The 22,920-nt window shown below is 38.3% G+C and overlaps 1 protein-coding gene across 4 annotated transcripts in view; it reads left to right on the top strand.

The window, feature by feature from the left end:
* LOC101974791 (ectonucleoside triphosphate diphosphohydrolase 1) overlaps positions 1–22,920 on the top strand; it is a 120,619-nt gene that overhangs the window by 71,569 nt on the left and 26,130 nt on the right. For 2 of the 4 annotated variants that reach the window (XM_040272038.2, XM_005335292.5), the window contains exons 2-4: positions 5,774–5,898; positions 14,811–14,928; positions 20,863–21,013. In XM_040272038.2, coding sequence (XP_040127972.1) covers positions 5,774–5,898; positions 14,811–14,928; positions 20,863–21,013 — 394 coding nt within the window. The remainder of the gene's footprint in view (positions 1–5,773; positions 5,899–14,810; positions 14,929–20,862; positions 21,014–22,920) is intronic. The other 2 variants (XM_078034958.1, XM_040272042.2) reach the window with 1 other exon arrangement.

Raw genomic sequence — 22,920 nt, 5'->3', positions numbered from 1 at the left:
TGACCTTTCATGATAACATTCCTTGAGGATACACTCCCCAGTGGTGAACTATCACAAAGTTCAGAAGGTATTGAGATGATTGTCCCATGTAATAGTGTTTACTCCTCCTGGATGTGTCTCTCTGGCTCTAGTCTTAGCATAAGCTCTGTTATGACAAAGCCAGACTCTGTCTACTGGCTGTGTGGTCATCTTATGACCTGACCTCATTGGTACTAGCCTCAGCAACTCAGCATCACGAGAAGCAGGGGTATAGTGCCCTACAAGCTATGTCATCACTCTCTAGTGACTTAGTAGGATATGGTGTGGTTACATGTTCATCCTTAAAGTGCTGAACATAGATTATACAAACTTCTCTAGAAAATTAATATCAATTAGAGAAAGGCCAGACCCTCTCTGGGACCTCCAAGGCTCCACAAGCAAGGCCCATTACCCTTCTGACCATCATTTAATACTCTCCCTCTCTTTATTCTTCTAGCCACCCTGGCCTTCTGCCCAGGCTCTGTCCTACCTCAGGTCTTTGCATGTGCAATTCCAGTGCCCTTAAATGCACTTACCTCTACTCCTTTGACTCTTACTCAAGACCACCTTCTCAGAGGCCTTTCCAATCACCCTATCCTTCTTAATCTTCCTTGCTTTTTCCCTTCCTTAGCACTTGTGATTGTTAAGACTATATATTTTCTCTATTTATCTTATTTATTGTGTTTCCCTCCAAACTAGAGCATAAGCACCATGAATATGGTGACATTTATCTGTTTTGTTCACTGCTGTAATCAGAGTCTAGGGAAGGTCTGATGCTTTCTATAATACATTCAATCAATAATTGTTGAAAGAATAAATGAAGCTCAAGCCTCTCTTCAACAACTATAGAACTCTTGAAGTGGTTCACATCATTAAGTATGTAGAAGTAGCACAGGAAGAGGGACTACTGTAATAATTGAACTTTCTGGGGCATAGAAGGGAACACTGCTATTGAGCTTGATGTTAAAGGAGACGAGAAAAAAGACTTGGTACAGATTGAGGAGAATAAAATTCCAAGTGAAGGAAATCTTATATTGAAAAAAAAAAACATCTTGAGAATCCAAAATGCACTCATTCAACATGGGGTACAACCATGAACAAGCCAGAAAAAAAAAAATCCCTGTCCTTAGGGAGCTTACATTCTGGTGGTTCTATGCCAGGCATTCTGATCATGGACCCAAAGCAGCAGGAAGCCATCACAAGTTCTTGAGCAGGAAGACCCTCAATTACAGAAGATTTCTGTAGCCACATGGAGGATGGATTTGATTGGGAAGGGAACGTAGAAGGGTGGGAGTGCCCAGAATGTTCCATAGTAGAAGATCAGATAGGTAGGGCTGATGGGAGTAAGGCAGATGGATAGATATCACTGTAGAAGGTGGATCTGTCTAAAAGGCCTGTGATAAAGCAACTGAGAAAGGATCTTAAAGCCCCAGAATGTGAGAACAACATAAACATGTGTCCTCTAATGGAGAGGAAGGAAGGTGGCAGAGACCATTGGAGGACTTTGAGTCAGGGAGTTGAGGGAAGGCAAGGCCATATTAGGACAGTTCCTTTGATCTTTGGCCTTGGTGCCATCACTGGGCTGTGCGACCACAGGAAGGACCATGGTCTTCTCTGGTCTTATTCGCCAGTGCTCATGCACATTTACCATTTTATTCTCTATAGTCAGCCTGTGGCCCATGAGAAATTAGGAATCATTTGAATCTAGTCAGTTGCACCGGATCTGTGGAGCCAAATTTTTGTTGTTTTTGTCTGAAATTTGCCACCTGTCAACATTCCAAAGCTGTTTATTAATAAGGACAAGTTTTAAGATATGTTTTTGGTACCATACATGCTAAGCAAACACTCTACCACTGAGCCCCAGCCCCAGCCCCTACCTGGACTTCATGATAGCTGTTTTGATAAGAATCAAAGAACCAGTTTTTCTTTTTCCTGGCATAGCCAATTGTCTTGAATTCAATCTGTGTTTGTGAGAGACACCTCAGAGGTTTTTATTGTTTTTTGTTTTTGTTTTTTTTTTTTTGGTTTTTTGGGTTTTTTGATCAAAGAGGAGTCGAAGTTATTTCCAGGCTCTTTTGCCTTAAACATAAAAACCCTCTCACTTGTCCCATGAGAGGTAAAACAGGAATGGGATGGAGCCTTTTAATTGTCTAGAATAGTGAGCCAGTTCAGAGCAAAAAACCCATTTGGTGAAATTGTTTCTTGAAATTATTTTCTGAAATACCATTTTTGATTATCTGATAGAAATCACATTTGTGCTATCCACAACACAAATGGAGGGCTTTTCAGGGGGAAGACAGTCTGTGAATTTTCTGTAGTAGAACTTGACTATCAGTTGGCGGATCTGAAAGAACTCTAGGGGGCCTAAAAAAAGGGAACAGTGACCAGAATAGTGTGTGTGTGTGTGTGTGTGTGTGTGTGTGTGTGTGTGTGTGTGTGTATTTTGCTGAGGACTGAACCCAAGGCCTTGCACACGCTAAGCAAGCACTCTACCACTGAGCCACACCCTGGCCCAGTGGTTCCTTTCAAGAGCACATCCCAGCTTTGTCATTGGACCTGATGTCTAGCACCACTTCCTGAACAGAGTCTGGCTTCCTGCATGTGAAAACTGCCTGCCACATGGCCCATGAAAGACAGCAGTTTCTCCTCTCTGGGTAATCTGGCTGGTTTCATGAAAAACAAACAGCCATTGTGTTTTTTCTTTGGTACTATAGCTTTTGAAAATCATCTATGGAAAATACTTAAACTTTCTCTCTGGCTTGAATCTTATGTCTTGAATAAGAAATAAGAATACGCCGGGTGCTGTGGTGCGTGCCTGTAATCCCAGATTCAGGAGGCTGAGGCAGGAGGATAACGAGTTCAAAGCCAGCCTTAACAACTGTGAGGCGCTAATCAATTTAGTGAGACCCTGTCTCTAAATAAAATACAAAATAGGGTTGGGGATGTGGCTCACTGGTCAAGTGCTCCTGTGTTCAATTTCTGGTATCCAAAATAAAACAAACAAAAAAAAAGAAATAAGAATATGATTAAAGGCTTGAATATATCTTAGTAATGTGGTCATCATTGCAAAATCTGGGCAAATGTGGAAACATGTGCATCCAACTGTTCAGTGAATAACTCCTTATTTGGAGTTAACAAAATACTCTCACTAGGAAAACGAAGAAGCAGTTATAATTACATCAAGCTGGACCCTGCCTCAGGTCTTTTGCAGTTTTTGTTCCCTGATCCTTATTCCTGGTCATCCAGGCTTCAGCTCAAATGTCACAGTCACAGAGAAGTTTCCTTGACTCTCAACCTAACACCTTCTGTCCCATCCAACTGTGCTCAATCACTTTATCACATTCCTTGGTATCAGTGTGGCCAGCACCCTGTCAGAGCAGGTTTCTGACCAGGAGGTGTGAGCTGCCTGGGAAAATAAAAAGTCTGAAGTAATCAGTAAGAAATGTGACAAAGCCAAAGATCAATTTAAAATGTGGAGAACCTGATGGGTCTTCTAGTCCTGAGGGGAACTGGAACTACAGAAAAAGGTCCCGATTTTTTATTTATGGGGCAGTACATAAAAGGCAGGGATAAGGTTTCAATGGGAGGCATCTTCTTTCAGTGCTTGTGGTGCTGCTTTCCCATGCAGGGGTCTTGTAGTAAACAGTTTGATTGGCATTTAGCCAACTGGGAATCTTTGCTTGAATTTGTGAGCTAGGACAGGGTGCCATGTGACTTGGGCATTCTCAAACCAGAGGATTCTCACTGGGAATTCCCCAAATCAGGCTTCCCTGCCTAATGGTTCAAATGTTACCCACTTTACACACAGCTCATGGATGGCTTCCTGCACCTTGATTTAATCTCTTCTTAGAGTTTATCATGACTTGAAGTCACTTACTTACTCCTTTTCTAGTTTATCTGTATCCGTAACTGGATTATAAACTCCAAAGAGTAGGGACTTAGTCAGTCTTTTTCATTGCAGTAATTTGTATGATAAGAATAATGCCTGAGTAGACTTGGAAGAAAATAAGATAAGAAAACTGTCATTTATAAAAACAAAACAAAACAAAAAACTTAATAGGTAGAACTTTTTGAATGCTTGAAAGGGAGTGAAGCATTCAAACTTCTGCTGCCCTTTATTCATCTAAAGCACATGTTTGTTAGATCTGTTTTTGTCTATATCACAGCTTAAAGAATTAAGTTGGGGAATATTTAGGATACTTTTTCCAGATCCTAGATCCCTGGCATCAAAGAGAACATTTCTGTTACAACAGTTGTACTAGGATGTTTTGGCTTCAAATAATTCAGATCCTGTCCTGTGGGAGGATGGGCTTAAGGTTGGTTGATTTAGCAGCTTAAAATGCCATCAGGGACTCAGATTTTTTCTTTTTTTCTGCTCTACTGACATTACATTCTAACCAGGCAAGACAATGAGAAGAAGAGAAATGCTTCCTGCTCTGCACCTCTGCCTCAACAGATTCCTTCCAGGTTCTCATGGGCCATAATTAGGAACATACCCATTGTGGAACAAATCACTGGTGAGGGAATGAGATTACCCAGACTTGATCAGATACATCCTTGAACCTGGGGAAGAGGCAGGTATATGAACACAGAGGAAGTTCTTTGGGGACCTGGGGTAAGGGAAAAGTGTTGTGCTTTGTTGGGCAGCAACAGATAATGAAGTACATAAAACATTTTATCCTATGTTTTGTAGTGTTCGATGTAGTGTTTAAAGACTTGTTAAGGATTCTGGGGATTGAGGCAGACCAGAGACCCATATAATTACAGATCTTTGTTTTAAGTCCAAGTTTCTTTTGAACAGCATGAGGAAGAATTTCGATTTGTGTGCAGACAGCTCCTACTCACCAAGAAAGAGGGCAGAAAGAAACTCGGTTCCTTATTCAGCTGTTTGGATCCCACCGTATTGTTAGAGAAGTACAGACTGTTCTGTAGAATCCATCTCATTTGCATATGCTTCTCCATTTTGTTATCATATCCTTCCCCAAAGCCTAAGAACAAAGTTTAAGGATTGTTTGGGGAGTTGAGGGAGGTAGAAATTGGAGTGTCAGGATGGAAGGAATGGCACAGCCAGACCATTTCCTATTCACTTTCTCTGATCTGTTTATAGCCAATTAAAGTAACTTTTATATTATTCTTCTATTGGAGCTTTTTGTTTGTTTGTCTCTTCATAAGTTGAGACTAAGAAGACAATAAATAAGGGGAATGATGGCCCAACATATTCAAAACACCTCAGCCTCTAGGTTATCACCAATTGCTTACCGTCAAAGGATGGTTGCAATGCAAAGAGCATGTCAAGCCAGGCAATGTCATGGAGAGGTGGGATTTGATGTTTGGTAATATATACTTAATATTTTAAAGATATTAAACAATTTGTGGTAAGTTTTTAATTAAGGTCTATTCTTGTTTTTCATTATTTGTCACTTGTATTTTGATAGACCCATATGACCTATTAAACTGCCAGTTTGAGACTCTTCCCTGTCCTCGTGACTTATCTGATCAGTGACCTAGTTTTGTCCATTTTTCCTTTTCATAACAACTCACTCAGTCTTGGCCCCTGCCACAATACAGGCAAATATATTTATGTTTGAGTTCTTCCTCAGTTATTTTATAAGTGCCTCATGACTAAAGATAGGCTATTTTCTTTTTTAATGTTTCTGGTAACTTCTGATAACAATCAAAAGACCAGACAGAAAAGTGAGAAAATCATTGTTTATTGATTTCTTATTGATATTTTCTCTTCTGATTTTGGTTTTAGATTCTAATGAAAACAGTTGCACCAAAAATATCCTGGTCATCCTTGGCTTTTCCTGTGTCATATCCATGATAGTTTTGATCGCTGTGGGGATTTCCCAGAACAAACCATTACCACAAAATGTTAAGGCAAGTCAAATCCATGTGTGTTTGTGTGTGTGTGTCTCTGTGTGTGTGTTTGTATATGTGTATATGTGTGTGTGTGTGTGTGTGTGTGTGTGTGTGTGAGAGAGAGAGAGAGAGAGAGAGAGAGAGAGAGAGAGAGAGAGAGAGAGAGAGAGAGAGCCCCAAGTGGAGTGTGGAAAGGGGTGTGAGGATAAATTAGAGCATACAGGAAGAATTGAGGATACAGCTCCTAGTTACAAGTTACAATCCATTGGATGAGGGAGATAAAATGAAAACAGATGCTCATTCTGTAAGAGGAAATGCCTTGATTAAATTAGTAGCGGGAAGATAACTGCCTTTATTATTGTTCAGCCACTCAGTAGGTCAGCCCTTCAACAAAGATGACTACTTCATTAACCTCATCCACATCTTTGTTGTACCATGTTCTATGGTCACAGTCATATGCTCATATCCTAGGGTCTAGTTTTATCTCTACTATTTACTCATTTTTCATCATGGGTCAATCACAACACTGCACTCTGCTCTTTTTGCTCTGTTATTATCACTATCACCAAAATAATAAAATTTATTAGCTCTGTATAAAGCATATCAGAAATCAAAGATTATAGAGAAGATGTGTTTATTATCTTCAAAAATATAGAAAAAGCAGGAAAATAAATACAAAAAGGTGAAAGGATGTCTGCATGTATCAAACAGTCATTTGAAATAAATTCTTAGGAAAATTTCTTGTGAAATTTCTACATTTAAAGAGCTAGTTAAAGTCATTAAAATCATTAGGCTTATTAGCATTCTGTGTTGTATTTCTGCTTCATTTTCAGTTTATTAAAGTCTTGAATTATGTTCATTATTTAATCTGTTCATTAAAAAACAAAACATGTAGTAAATGTATATTTATTGAAAATATACCACTTTAAACTTGCACTGAAGTGAGAGTAAACAAATCTATAAAGGTCAGGCAGGTACAAACATGCTAACAAGCACACATGTGCACATGGGCAATGGCATATCCAGAGGTTGACTTAACTACAGAGGTCCTTGAACGTGTGTGCAGAAGTACATTCTCTGGTATTTAAGGTGATGACCTATGAGGCTGGATGGATGAATGCACATTCCAGGGTTCTGAAACTTATGCCTCCCACCCAAAGCTCTTGCGATAAAGAAGAGGAGTGGGTGTTACATTGGTGTCCTTTTGTCACACAAGCTTGCCCCAGTGAGGCTGAGTGCAGCAGCTGCTTTGTCTAGACAGAAGGCCGAGGCTGTCTCACTGTCCATGCTCTCTTGCCTTTTAATGTTGAGTGATGTTGGTTCTCTTGGCAAAACTTCACTCACAGTAGAAGGCTCATGACATCTTGGTTCTGCTATTTGTTTACCAGCTCCAAAAGAGCATGACTGCCTTCTTGATATGACCTTTTTGCATGTTCAGTGTTACATCACTGGAGAGAAGGACTGCCCAGAAGGCAAAATCCATGACAGACTCGGGCTCTGTGCTCCCAGTGAATACTTGTGGTCATGGATGACTTTCCTTCATTCACTCTGGTCTTCAAGTCCATTGTGCTTCTGTGTTGTTATGTTGGCCTGGCAAATGGAACAAGGGCTTTGGCGTTCTTTCAATCAAAGGTATGGGTATTTGAAGAGCGGCCACTGACATTGAAATGAATCTATGTAACATCACTGATTTATTTCACACAAATGTAGTTTGATATAAGAAAACTAGCTATCTGTTGAGATTGTACACTAATTTTAGTATGAATTCTGCCACATAAAAGGGAGAAAAAAAATTGGGCAATACAGACCCAGAATAGTTCCATCACTGCAGAAAGTTCTACTGGACATTGCAACTTTAGAGTAAACTCTTTGAAATATCTGTGAAACCACTCAAAGCTAGGTTGAATGATTAAGATGTGTGAGAAAACATTTTATAAAATCTAAAGTAAGGGAAAAAATGAAACATTTTTTGTGTGACTTGTAAACTAGTACCAGGATCATCCCCAGATATCATGGCTACTAAAGCATTTTAGGTGGTTAATTGGAATAATGTACAATGGTCTCTCAGTATCTTTGAGGGATTAGTTCCAAGACTGCCTCATAGATTCCCAAATCTGTAGGTGCTCAAGTCTTTTATATAAAATGGGTGATTATTTGCATAAAATGACTGTACATCTTCCAACATGCTTTTAATACCTTATATAATATACATTGTATGTAAGTGGTAGTTATACTCTATTTTTTAGATAATAATGACAGGAAAAAATAGTCTTAATGTTTAGTATAGATGCAATTATTTTCTGAATACTTTTGCTCCTTAGTTGGATCCATGGGTATGGAATTCACAGAGACAGAAGGCTGACTGTTTTGTGTCTACAAATTACCACTTAAAAAATAACATTATTTGGACATTTGTTCTGTGTTGATGATGCAATATAGTGTTATATCTGCTGACCCTATCTGGCTTCAGCCTTGTTGGGGAGATGGTGGCCTCATGCCTGGGGCACATCTGCACAACACTGCCACAACTCCTTGTTGTACTGATGTTTTTATTTGGCCAGATACTGCTAGGGTATGCGGACAGTGGCTAGGTTTCATTTGTCTTCACATACATTTTATTTGTTCATTGATTTAACAAAAAGTCTTTGAACATCTGCTCTATTTTCAGTTTTGGAGAGAGAGTGATAAGCAAGATTGGCAAAGTGCACACCCTCATTGAGTCTAGTGAGGGAAATAATCATTAATCAAATAAGTACAAAATAAAGTTCAGTTACAAAGAACAAAACATCTGAATTGGGTGGTGGCTTCCCAAAATTTATTGACTCAGTGGATAAAGTGAACATCTTGAATAGATAAAACTGCTCCCTTCTTGGATGTGAAGAGCACTAGACCTGCCTTGCAGCAGGGAGCATCAGTGTGGGAAGCAGACTCTTGCTTCAGGACCCTCTAGAGATCCTGGTCACCCACTGTCACCACTAGTGCCTTCTCAGGGCCTGGGGATCTACTCCTTAATTGCCTGCTCCCCACTGCACACTGGGAGTTGGTGTACTATCACATTAGCATGAATATCCCACATTTTGGCACACAGACTGGCCAATGTGAAATCACATGCCTTCCTTAAAAGGAATGGAATATAGCCTCAGTGACTAGACTGTTTTCATTTTGTTTCCAGATCTACTGTTTTCTAGTTGAGACTTTGGGTAATTAAATTCCTCAGTTTTCACATACAAAGAGATAATAACAGTACCTACTTGGAGAATGGTTGTGGGGATTAAATGGTATAGAATATATGACTGACTTCTCAGAGTTCTGAGCACATCAGAAGCCCTCAGCAGACACCAAATGTCAACATTGCTTTACTGAAGATGTATTCTATGAAAGACCTCAAGCTCCTAGGGTGGTATGCATAGCTAGCACTCTGTAGGGGTTCTGACTGCTGCTAAATGGTAATTACTCTTCCCCATGCCTTTGTTTTTTTCAAAATGAACTAAAGTGCTACTCTTAGATTAGTATTTCTGATTTTGTTTTTATGAAGAATTTGGAAGGATTTGCTTTGCTTTGCTTTCCAAATACTCTTGGAAAATATCTGTATTAATTTTATTCTACTGGACTTTAACATTATCTGCACTAGAAAATAGCATCTGGAGATGGATTATGGTCATAGTTTTAGAACAATGTGAATATACTTAATACCATTGAACTGTATATTTAAAAATGGTTAAAATGTTAAATTTTGTGTTATGTGTATTTTACCACTGTTTATAAGACAAATGACAAAGCAAAGCAGTAGTTTGTATTGAAGAAGTAGCATCTCATTTAAAGAAGAAGAGAAACCAGAAAGGAAGAAAATGGTCTGTAAATGTTTATAGGTCCTGCTTGCATCTCTGTAATTAATCTGGTTTGTTTATAGAATACTAGAGTCACATTCAAAGGATAAGCTTTGTTTATATACCAGCCTTACTAAGCCAGACTGATGAGATGGATAATGTTGTTAAAGCTCAGGAACTTTGAAGAAAGCTTTTGAAGAAACAGTATGTCTAAAGGAACCTGTGAAATTAGTGATCACACTGTTGCCTGCTATCATAGTTCATTTTGAGTTTCTCTAACATAATGCCACAGACAAGATAATTTATAAAACACAGAAATTAATTTTCTCATTAATCTGGAGACTGAGAGAAAATAGCATCTGGATCAAGCACCCAGCATGTTTGAAAGGTCCTAGTCTTTTTCCAAGATAGAAACTTAAATACTATATCTCAGGAAAGGAGAAACACTGTTCCTCATATAGCAGTCAAGAAGAGGAGGGCAGATACAGATGTACTTTCATTAAGCCATATTTGTCATTAATCCATTCCTGGAAGCAGAGCTTTCAGGTTCTAAACACTCTCATTAGGCCCCCTCCTCCCACTACTGTTGCGTTGTTGATTGTGTTTCCAAACAAGAATATTGCAGGGGAAACATTCTCCTGGCTTATAAAGTATTTGGAGGATTGCATGAAACCATTCCAATGCCAATTCTTTATATTAGATTGTAAGCGTTAATCTCTTTTAGGATTGCAAGGAATTTAGGAAACGTATAGTTCCATCCTCCCTTTGTTATTTCATATGACTCGACAATTATCTGCTGAATTCCTTTTTTTTGCTTAATATTTAGTAGTATATACCATGGAGGATGCTGGCTATACTGTGGAAAGTACAGTATATCTACCCTCATGTGGGTTAAAATCTAATGGGAAAAACAGACATTAATCAAATAGCTACATAAATACATAATTACAAAATGTGCTCAGTATTGTCTTTATAAGAAAAAGACAAGCATTCTAATTAGGATGGTAGAACCTAATCAGAGGAGAACAGAGAAGGTGGGGATCTCAGGTGAGGGGCTTTCTGGATAATGGCACTGGAGCATAAATTGTGTGGCCCATAGACAGGTATAAGCAGGCCAGTGCAACCGTAGGTGTTAAAACAAGGAGATTTAGACAAGAAAATTCAATGTCCCAATTCTAGAGAGTTGGGAAGAACCTCTGACACTCCAGTTTTCTCTTTATTGCTACCTAAAGAGATTACACAAAAGCCTGGAACCATGATATTTATGCAGGAGGAATTATTTCCACCCCAAGGAGTGGTCTGCCCTACCTTCATGTGGCCTCTAGTCTCAGTGAGCTCAGGATCTGTTGCCATCCACATTTACATGTCTTCACAAGGCCAAAAGGGCTCTGGTGGCCCTATCCATCAGGAAGGTCATTTCTACGGTTCTGCTTCCCAGACCATCACTTCTGTTCATGAGACATTGCTCATGAAGATCAGTTATGCTCTCTAAAATCATGTGCATGATCAAAATTAGCTTAGGACAAGATTGTATGCACAGTAAGATTACAACTGTATTAAAATATGCATTAAAAAAAGACTAGAAAAAAATTAACACATTAATTTTAGGAATAATAAAAGTATGTAGATGGAATGTTAAATGTCATTTTTTTCTGCTCATTTTCTAAGTGATAAACTTTTAGTACTCTTAAAATAGAAAATAATATTGAAAGAACAATAAAGGATTGACACCACTTGAATCTTTGATTTTTTTTTCTTTGATATGAAGGACATGTTCACATGGGCTTTTAGAAATGTTTTAAGTATGAGCCATAAAGAAACACTGAGTTCTTCCACTGCCAGGCTTCTCTGAGACATTCACTAGATAATAGGCTTGTTAGGCTAGGAGGGGGATAGAGCAGAAACATTCCCTAAGCTTCTGGGAAGCTTTATATGCTGAGATGCCTTCTGAAATGTGCCCTGGAAAAAATGCTGTGGTGAAGGAAAAAAATCAAAAAGTGGTGGCTACCTGGGCTACAGGTAGACCCTATAGCCACAAAAGGCATATTACCCAAATGCCCAAACTGAGAGCTTCCAGAAAAGGATTGACACCACTTTTCTTGAGATAGCTTTGGCTATCTCAAGAAAAGTGCCAATTTTTTAATTTTACAAAAGATTTCAGAAGAAAGAAGAGACAAATTTGGTGCAGCTCAACAGGTTAGCATAGTATGCTGTAAACAAAAGGTAAAATGTCCTCAATTCTTGAGTAAAAATGCACTCTGCCCCCTTTTCAAATGCTTGCAAACAAAATGTAGTAAATGCTTTCATTTCTCAACCACCTCACTGTGCAGGGCCTTAGAGAAGCAGGCTGAGAGAAGGAAGCCTGGTAATTTGGAAGGGTGACTTTCATGTCTATAGTTGGAATAGAATGTTCCAATTCCAGATAAAAGTGGCTTGTTGTTGCTGCCTCGCTACCTTTTATCATATGTCCTTGCAGTTGGAAAAACTTTGGCAGAGAGAATTCAGGAAACCTGCTAGTAAACAATAGAATTTTCTACTGTGTAACTCTTTTTCCACCCTGGGAAGTTTCCCACGGTTCCAGAGACTCTGGGCCCCAGTCAGTGTCCCTTTCTGCCCACAAAGACTGCTAAAGCCTTTCTAGGATTCCTTTGATAACAAGCCTAGATGCAAGGTCTGTCCAGCCTGCTTGCTTGCCCTGCCCAGGGCCTTTCTTTCTGAGGGCAAAATGCTAGTGCCTCAAGGGGCTCCCTGTGTGCACAAGAAGGCAGGGAACACTGTGGAGGTTAGACAGGCTCAAGGGTCCTCACACCAGTACTGCTTCCTGGTCTGTAGTGAAGTGCATTGAAGTTGGTCACTCAAGAGGCCCTATCTTTAGCTATTCCTAGTGGTCTGGGGAGGTCTCATTCTTGTCCTAGTTTCTTCCTGGAGGTTTTTAAGTCTTACTACTTGATAAGACAATGTGAGGAAGGCAGTGGCGGGGTAGGGTGAGAGCTAAATTAAATGCTTTCAAATGGCAGACCACACTTTGAGGTCCTCAGTAAAATAAGCAGCAAAGTGTGACAAGGGTTGGCTCACATTTCAGAAGTGCCTCCTTTACTTCTCTTCCTTTTGCTTCCCCATATACTTCCCTCCATGTTTCTCTCTAGGATAGGGATCATAGAAAGTGCATGTGCCACCATATTATCATCATAAGCCCATGGCAGATGTCATTAATCTCCATGGAATTTTTCTTCCTCATTCAGCTCAGGGATATAACCAAAGTGAGTACAAACTGATCAAAATGGGCATTTGGCAGTCTACTCCTGGGTAAATACCAAAGAAAATGAGAGCTTATTTCCACAAAATGCAATGTGCTAGAATGTCCCTGGCAGCTATACTGCTAACATCCTCCAATGAGAAACAACCCCAACAAAATGTGTAGTATATGCATATGATGAAATATTCTGCAATAATGGAAAAGGAAGAAGTACTGATACACACAGTTTGAATGTACCTTACAGATGCAGGGTAGAGTAAAGTTACACAGAAAGGAGGAGCACACTATGTGAATCCTATTTATTGCAGTTCAGAAACAGGCAGAACTCATCAATGGTGATGGAAATCAAGACAGTGGTTACGCGTGGGGCAAAATGACTAAGAGGGCTATTAGGAATCCTACTGGGCAGCTAGAAAATGTTTTGTACCCTGATATTTGAAGCTGGTCAGATTCCTGTACAACTAGGCTTCTAGTATAACCACCACCAAATAGTTGTTGGTGGTTATACAGATGTGCACATGTGCAAAATGTCAGAGATATACATCTAAGATTTGTGTAATTTTTTTATAGTCAACTTTACCAGTTTGAAAACGATTCCCCATCCCTTGCTTCTCTTTCCATGTATAAGGCTTAAGCATACAGTCTTGATCTGACTGTAATTCAAATTCATGCTCTATCCCCTATTGGCTTTGTATATTGAATAAATTACTTAACTTTTTGTACTTTAGCTTCTCACCTCTATAGAAGAAATAAAAATATCACCTACTTTATAGAACTTTTCTGCTTCATATTACATCTGCCTGGCACATTTAATGCCCTCCTATAATATAGTATGGTAGTTTTGTTCTTCTCCCTCTCTCCTCTGACCATCTAGTTCTTCTTTAAACTGTCTTTTTTCCTTTTCTCCCCCTTTTCTTTCTTTCTTTATTCTCTCCTTACTCTTTATGAAGATTGAGCTCAAATCTTCTGAATACAATTTCAAAATTAATGACACAATTAAAAAGCAAGTATATTTAATATTTTCTATGCCTCTCTTAACAAATCATATTACTGAACTAAAATTAGAAGAAGGTATTGATTATTGGCTTTGAAACTTTCAATGGATTAATAATGGTTCCCCAACTTTTCTGTACAACACAATCACAAGGGATTGCATAAAAATTACCAAGCCCAGGCCCACATACCAGACCCATTAGATCACAGTATCTAGTAGGGGGCACAGGCATCATGGTCTGTGCAGCTCTTCAGGTGGTTTCAGTGTGTAGACAAGTCTGGCAACTACTACATTATTTGCTTTCTGTTCATTCCTTGTGGATTTGAATTTTTGCTATACCTTAGAATGACCTAAGAAGTTTCTAACTAATATTTCCACTCAGGTTCTGCCCTGGGTAAGGCCTGACGTTTCTAATGTTCAGTCAGCATAAAGAGTTTTGCCCTAAAAAGACAGGTGTCTTGGTCACTTTACTGATACAAGTAACTACAGCCCTCCATCCTGGCCTGGTGTTCCTCTCAAATCAAAATGCTTTCTTAATTGGGTGCAGTGGTGCACGCCTGAAATGCCAGCATCTCGGGAGGCTGAGGCAGGAGGGTCATGAGTTCACAGCCAGACTCAGCAACTTAGCAGGGCACTTAGCAACTCAGTGAGATCCTGTCTCTAAATAAAATATAGAAAAGGGCTGGGAATGTTGCTCAGTGGTTAAGCAACCCTGGGTTCAATCCCAAATACAAAGAAAAAAAAAGTTTTCTCCTTGTGGTTTTGATAACCCTGTCCTTGTCAAATTTCTGTTGAAAGCTGAATATGAAGAATGATGTGATACTGATAAGTTTTTGTCTTGTTTTGCCTTCAGTATGGAATTGTGTTGGATGCAGGCTCTTCTCACACAAGTTTGTACATCTACAGCTGGCCATCTGAAAAGGAGAATGACACAGGGATAGTTCAACAGATAGAAGAATGCCAAGTGGCCGGTAAGGTGAAGATAAGGGAAGGGGACACAGTGGGATATGTGAACATGAGAGGCTATGCAAGCAGAGCAAAAGAGGAGAAGGAGTCCCAAATATAGGATGCCAATGAAGAACACAGTGGAGCTGCTATTGTTACTTTTTACCATCATAAAAATAATATCAAAATTCGTCCTTAATGATCAATCTCTTGGAAAATAAGCAAACCTATAAATAATTGTAGCTTAGTGATAGAGTAGCATGTTAATATGCACCAGGCCCCAGCAACACACACACACACACACACACACACACACTCATACGATGGAAGTAATTAAGTAATACCAATTCCCCACTAATGGGACACTTCTGTGTGTCTTGCACTGACCAAGAACTAAACAGTTTTTATTTCATTTCATCCTATATCTTCCTGCTGAGGTGGGTATTATTTCCTATTTTTTTACACTTTTATTTATTTATTTTATGTCATTATATATAACAATAGAATGCATTACAATTCATATTACACATATACAGCACAATTTTTCATATCTCCGGTTGTATACAAAGTAAAGTCACATCCTTTGTGTCTTCATACATGTACTAAGGGTAATGATGACCATTGCTTTCCACTGTCTTTCCTACCCCTAAGCCCCCTCCCTTCTCCTCCCTCCTCTTTTCCCCTTTGCCCTAGCTAGAGTTCATTTAATCCTCCCATTCTGCCCCCATCCCACTGCAGCATATTATGAATCAGCATCCTTATATCAGAGAAATCATTCAGCATTTGATTTTTTGGGATTGGCTAAAGCATAATATTCTCCAGATACATCCATTTACCTGCAAATGCCATGATTTTATTCTTTTTTAATGCTGAATAATATTCCATTGTGTATGGGTGTGTGTATGTGTGTATACCACATTTTTAATCCATTCATCTATTAAATGGCATCTAGATTGGTTCTAGTTTAGCTATTGTGAACTGTGCTGCTATAAATGTTGATGTGGCTGTGTTCCTACAGTATGCTGGGTTTTTTAAATTAATTAATTTTTTAATTATTTCTTACATACATCACAATAGAGGAGTGCATTACATTCATTTTTTTTTGCAATGCAATTCTTAATACACCTTTATACCACAATTTATCAAATCTGTTTGTATATAAGGTATGTTGACACCAAATTCACATCTTCATACATGAATTTTGTATAATGATGACCGTCTCCTTCCACTATCCTTCTATTCCTATTCTCCCTCCCTTTCCCTCCCACCCCTATTCCCTATCTAGAGGTAAACTTCCTCCCTCTCTCTCCCTCCCAACTCCATTTTGAGTCACCCCCCTTATATCAGAGAAGACATTTGGCATTTGTTTTTTGGGGATTAGCATAATCTTCTCTAATGCCATTCATTTCCCTGCAAATGCCATGATCAGTATGCTGTTTAAGGGTTTTATGGGTGTTGATTTTATATCCTGCTACTTTGCTGAATTCATTTACTAGTTCTAGAAGTTTTTTTGTGGAAGTTTTTGGGTCTTCTAGATATAGAATCGTATTGTTGGCAAATAGTACTATTTTGAGTTCTTCTTTGCCTATCCATATCCTTTTAATTTCTTTCTTCTGTCTAATTTCTCTGGCCAGTGTTTCAAGAATTATGTTAAATAGAAGTGGTGAAAGAGGGCATCCCTCTCTTGTTCCAGTTTTTCAAGGGAATACTTTCATTTTTTCTCCATTTAGAATGATTTTGGCCTGGGACTTAGTGTAGATATCCTTTACAATGTTGAGATATGTTCCTGTTATCCCTAGTTTTTCTAGTGTTTTGAACATGAAGGGGTGCTGTATTTTGTCAAATGCTTTTTCTGCATCTATTGAGATGATCCTATGATTCTTATCTTTGAGTATATTGATGTAATGAATTACATTTATTGATTTCCATATGTTGAACCATCCTTACATCCCTGGAATGAACCCAACTTGATCGTGGTGCACTATCTTTTTTTTTTTTTTAATTTTTGTTGTTGTTGTTGGACCTTTATTTTATTTATTTATATGTGGTGCTGGGAATCGAACCCAGTGCTTCACACATGCTAGGTAAGTGCTCCATCACTGAGCCACAACCACATCCTGGTATACAATCTTTTTGATATGTTTTTGTATTCGATTTGCCAGAATTTTGAGAATTTTTACATTTATGTTCATTAGAGATATTGATCTGAAGTTTTCTTTCTTTGATGTGTCTTTGTCTGATTTTGGAATCAGGGTGATATTGGCTTCATAAAATGAGTATGGAAGTGCTACCTCTTTTTCCATTTTCTGAAATAAATTGAAGAGTATTGGTATTAATTCTCCTTAAAGGTCTTATAGAACTCAGCTGTGTATCTATCCGGTCTTGGGCTTTTTTTGGTTGGTAGGCTTCTAATGACATCTTCTATTTTATCACCTGTTATTGGCCTGTTTAAATTGTGTATATCATCTTGATTCAATTTGGGAAAATCATATGACTATAGAAGTTTGTTGATGCCTTTGATATTTTCTATTTTATTGTAGTACAAGTTTTCTAAATAATTTCTAATTATCTTCTGTGTCTGTTGTGATATTTCCTTTTTCATCATGTATGTTAGTAATTTGAGTTTTTTCTCTCCTTCTCTTTGTTAGCATGGCTAAGGGTCTGTTAATTTTACTTATTATTTTTCAAAGAACCAACTTTTTGTTTTGTCATTTTTTTTCAGTTGTTTCTTTTGCTTCAATTTCATTGATTTCAGCTCTGATTTTAATTATTTCCTGTCTTCTACTGCTTTGGGTGTAGATTTGTTCTTTTTCTTCCAGGACTTTGAGATGTAATGTTAAGTCATTTATTTGTTGACTTTTTCTTTTAAGGAATGAACTCCATGCAATGAACTTTCCTCTTAAAACTGCCTTCTTGGTATCCCAGAGATTTTGATATGTTGTTTCTGGGTTCTCATTCACATTCTATATATGACTGTTAAGTCTAAGTTATTGATTGTATTATTAAGTTCTATAGTTTCTTTGTTCAGCTTTTGTTTGGAAGATCTATCCAGTGGTGAAACAACATTATTATGTTGTGGTCTATTTGACTCTTGAACTTTAGAAGAGTTTGTTTGATGAACATAGATTCTCCATTGTTTGGGGCATATATATTTATAATTGTTAAATCTTGTTGGTACGTTTCCCTTGAGTAGTATGTAGTGTCCTTCTTTATCCCTGTTGATTAACTTTGGCTTCAAGTCTATTTTATTTGATATGAGGATGGAAACCCCTGCTTGCTTCCACAGTCCATGTGAATGGTATTATTTTTCCCAACCTTTCACCTTCAGTCTGTGGATGTCTTTTCCTATGAGATGTGTCATAGGAAGCATATTGTTGGCTCTTTTTTTTTTTTTATCCAATCTGCTGGTCTATGACTTTTGATTGGTGAGTTTAGGCCGTTAATATCCAGGGTTATTATTGAGACATTATTTATATTCTCAGACACTTTTGTTTATATTTAGTATTTAACTTGACTTGATTTCTTCTCTGATTAGTTTTTCCTTTAGTTTATTTTCCATTTTTCAAAAACAAGGGCCTGGATTGAAGACACGAATAGTGTGACTCTAATTTGTGGACAACGAGAGATATGAAAAATTGTGCTCTATATGTATAATATGAATTGTAATGCATTCTGCTGTCATATATAACAAATTAGAATAAAAAATATTTTTTAAAAAATGAGGGCACTGAGATTGAGTGAGGTTACATACTACTTGTTTAAGGTTACTTGAACTAGTAAGAAGCTAGGATTCGAACTAAGGCCTGCCTGACTTCAAACCCACATCTTAGTGGTTCCAGATTTGAAAGTGTATCATAATCACCTGAAGGGCTTTTAAAACAGAGATGCACAGCCTCATTCGCAGAACTTCAGTGTCAGCAGATCTGGAAGAAAGCCTGAAAATTTGCATTTCTAACAAGTTTCCAGGTGATGCAGAAGGTGCTGGTCCAAAGAATTGCTGCTCTGTTAATCTTTGCACTTTAATCTACAGGTTGGAAGAAATATTGACAGGCCTTCAGCAAGGAGAGACCAGATCATAGGCTTTTAGGGCTCGAAAAGATTCTCAAGGATCTTTTAAATCTTGTTTTTTTACAGAGCTTTTTAAAATTTTTGTCTTGATTTTTTTTAAAAAAAATGACAGTGGAATGCATTATAATTCTTATTACACATATACAGCACAATTTTTCATATCTCTGGTTGTATATAAAGTATGTTGACATCAATTCGTGTCTTTATACATGTACTTTGGATAATGATGTCCATCACATTTTACCATCCTTGCTAACTCTCTGCCCCTTCCCTCCCCTTCCCACCCCTCTTTCCTACCTAGAGAGTTTTTACAGAATTTTCTTCTCTGTTTTTTTACAGAGAAGAAAACAAAACCCTAGAGGATTAGTGCCTTGAAAGTAGCAATAGGACTAGGACAGGAATCTAGGTCTCACCATGCTCTAGGATTCCTGCTGCTCTGAACCACTGCATTACATTGTGTGAGTGTGTGTGTGTTTCTAGTCAGTTTTCTTTTAAGGTTCCAATCCAAGGAAGGTTGTTGACTGGCTTTCTGCCCTCTCTCCACCCAGTACCCCACCATGCACTAGAAATTACCATATCACACCAGAATCTCTCTTTTATCTCTTTAGGCCTTTTAGGCAAGAACCTACTGTTAGTTTTCAGTTTGACAGGAACCCTGGATCCTAGAAGGTAATTGAATTTTAGTTGATGGCTTGTGGAGTTCACTAATTTTCATAATTTGTCAAGAAAGTACTAGGGCATGTTTCCAGGAAACAAAATCATTATACCGAGTGGCTAGATGTTCTAAGACATTGGCCCCATCAATTCTGAGACAATATTTCCTTGCATTTCTTAAAGTCCAGATTCCTCATTTTTCTGGCTTTTAATTCAATGACTTCCATTCTTATGAAAGTGGGTTTCTTTTTTTTTAATCTAATAGATATATGTTTTCTGAGGCTCATCCCATGAATGCATGAATATTTGACCTAACAAATACAGTATTTTCCCCCTCTCCAGAGACAGAAAGAGAGAGAGAGAGAGTAAGAGAGAAAGAAATACTAAGTCCTGGTTTTCTGAATCCAAACAGCTGGTAACTTAGAGCTAATTTTCTCATTAAAGTTAAATAAATTAGCCGTTTTAAAACCTGTGAATGAGATCTGCTTAACTTATTTGAATAATTATCTTTAAATCAAATACTTGCAATGATGTACTAATAGTGTGACATTTATCTTAATGTGAGATGAAAATATTGAGTGTTAACTTTTAAAAGCTTCAGGAATATTCATCCTCTCTGTAGCAACGGTCATTTTCACTCTAAAACTAGAGAAAAAGTCTTACTAGGGAAGCAGAGTATTGGAGTGGAAAAGTCACGGAAGAATCAAGGATTCTATTCCTTCTTTTGCTAATTAAGGAAAAAAACCCACCTCAGAAATTTTAGGTACTGCCCTTGATCACATAGCCAGTAGTAGCTTCTGTCTTTTCACTAGAAGCAAGTATATCTGGTGCTTATTTTAACTTTTGCTATAAATATAATTTTTATTTAGGTATTCTAGGAACTAATGTTGCTAATTATAATTTTGTGGAAGAATCATACAGAAGTAGCTAATAGAGAAGCACACTGTAAGATCCACATCAAATTCTGAGACAACATTATACAATTACTTGAAATTGTGCTATCCAGTGGCAAAATTATCAAGCACCAGATGGACTTACCTCCACATTTGAAAATTAAATCATAACAATGTTAAGTCCAGTGAGTTACCCTCTATGTATAGTAACTTAATATGTATCACATCAGGAAATTGATTTTTTTTCTTGTATTTTCACAGCAATACTATATTTTCTCTGATATTGTCAAGGTATGTCCTATACATTTTAAAAAAATGATTATCCTCTTCTATATCTTTCCGTAGGTCCTGGAATCTCAAAATATGCTCATAAATTACAGGAAATAGGTGACTACCTGGCTGAATGCATGGAAAGGACCCGGTATGTGATTCCAGTGTCCAAGCACCATGAGACACCTATTTACCTGGGAGCCACAGCAGGCATGCGGTTGCTCAGGTATGGCAGCATGTAGAGTTCAGAGAGGCAGCACCAGAGCCCCTGAAATTATAAGAGATAACCACATTTCCCTAGCACCCCAAATGCTACACATCCTAAAGTCCACACCTAAGAAAGAAAATTTCAATAAGTGAGTAAAACTCCCCAAAGCATAGTATATATATATTAAGATTTTGAGTATGTAAAGAAGCTTTGCATCAGCCATGTGGTATGTGCCTGAAATCTGAGCTACTAAGGATGCTGAGAGAAGATGTATGAGGTCAACCTGGGGGAAATTAAAGAGACCACTTCTCAAAAAAGAAGCCTTGCCCATTTGCCCATAGTAAACTCAAGCGGGAAGAGACACACAGAGAGAAAGATTGAGCCTATGTGCTCTGAGATTTGGAGACACAGAATTAGTCAATCAATATCTGGGTGTAGGAAGACTAGGGGAGACCCACAGATGTCCCAAGACATTTATAACAAGCACATCTTTATTGGTCAAAACTTGGTCACCTAGTTGCATTATTTGTTTACTTGTTCATTCATCGCTCATGAGTGCCTACTTTGTCCAGAACATGGATGAAGGTGACTCAGCACCAAGGAAATAGTTCCACCCAGTGTGATCACTTCTTTTACAGAGGAATGCTCAGACTCCTGTGGGAGCATTTGTCCTGCTCAGGATGAAAGGCCCTCAGAAAGACTTGTACAAGGAGGAGATATATGAGCTGAGTCACAAAAGAGCATTTGTCGGGTGAGGGAAGGGTGTTATAGACCAAGTGATAGCACATGTTCAGTAACCCACTGTTATTCAACACCTATTGTGTGTCAGGCACATTTTAAAAGCTGTGATACAGCAATGAAGAGGCAGGGCAAAGTCGCTGACTTGATGCAGTTGGTGTGGAGTTTGTTCTAGGATGTGCAGTGGTGGGACAATAGGGCATATTCACAGGTCTTGTTAGTAGCTCTGCAAAGACAGGAGACAGGGTGCATGTTGTAAAATAATAATAGTAGAAGCTAATATTTATTGAGCACTTGCTGTATTCTTAGAAGAATACTAAATTCATGATTCACATTGTTTAATTTAATCATCAAAACAACAGTATGAAGTAGAGGATATGAATAACTGTTACTAACCAGATAAGGAAGCTGTGGCTCACAAATGTTGAGTAACACCCAAGGTCCCAAGTCTGCCTGGTAAGGGACAGAGCCAGAGTTATGAGTGGGATTCTGAGAAGGCCTTGTGGACCACATGAAATTTAGAGTTTATCTTGAAGACAGTGGAAACTCACTTTAAAAAGTTACACAATTGGTGACGCTGGTAGAGAAGACAGATTGCAGTGGAGGGAAGCAAGGGTAAAGGAGGCAGGTAGTGGGTATGGGAGGCATTCAGATGAGAGGTTAGAGTGGAAGGTACATCCTCTCACCAGGAGGCTCTCATGTTGCTTAGCCTAGCTCTTGGAAACCGGTGCATCTCATCTTCATTATGACAACCCTGGAAAACTCCTTGCTTAGGTCTCAAGTTCTCAAATGGACCCAAGAACTGGTGAGAGTATGAGGAAGGTATTTCCCAGTCTCGAAGCAGTAGAAGTTGGCTATGTCCCAGGTGACTTGCCACCTGCTTTCTACCACAGTCCAAATTGAAAACCTCAAGCACAGACTAACTTGTGTAACCAACTAAGAGTCACACAATAATTTTATTTAGTTATTCTAGGAACTAATATCACAAACATCAGCTCTAGGTATGGAGATGACAAAATACCCAACTACCACGACCACAGTCTTTTCAGAACATTTTATTTTTTGAATCAGGGAACAAAAGAGCAAAAATGTTATTTTAGGAAGACTAACCCACTCAAGGATTGGAGAGATTTCAATTAGGTAAGAGGGGACAAAAAAATTAGCTCAGCCTTATCCCCAAGTAGAGT

Source organism: Ictidomys tridecemlineatus, chromosome 1 (assembly GCF_052094955.1).
Source record: "Ictidomys tridecemlineatus isolate mIctTri1 chromosome 1, mIctTri1.hap1, whole genome shotgun sequence".
NCBI lineage: Eukaryota > Metazoa > Chordata > Mammalia > Rodentia > Sciuridae > Ictidomys > Ictidomys tridecemlineatus.
Note: the sequence above shows the minus strand (reverse complement) of the source record. Positions and strands in the feature narration are given on the sequence as shown.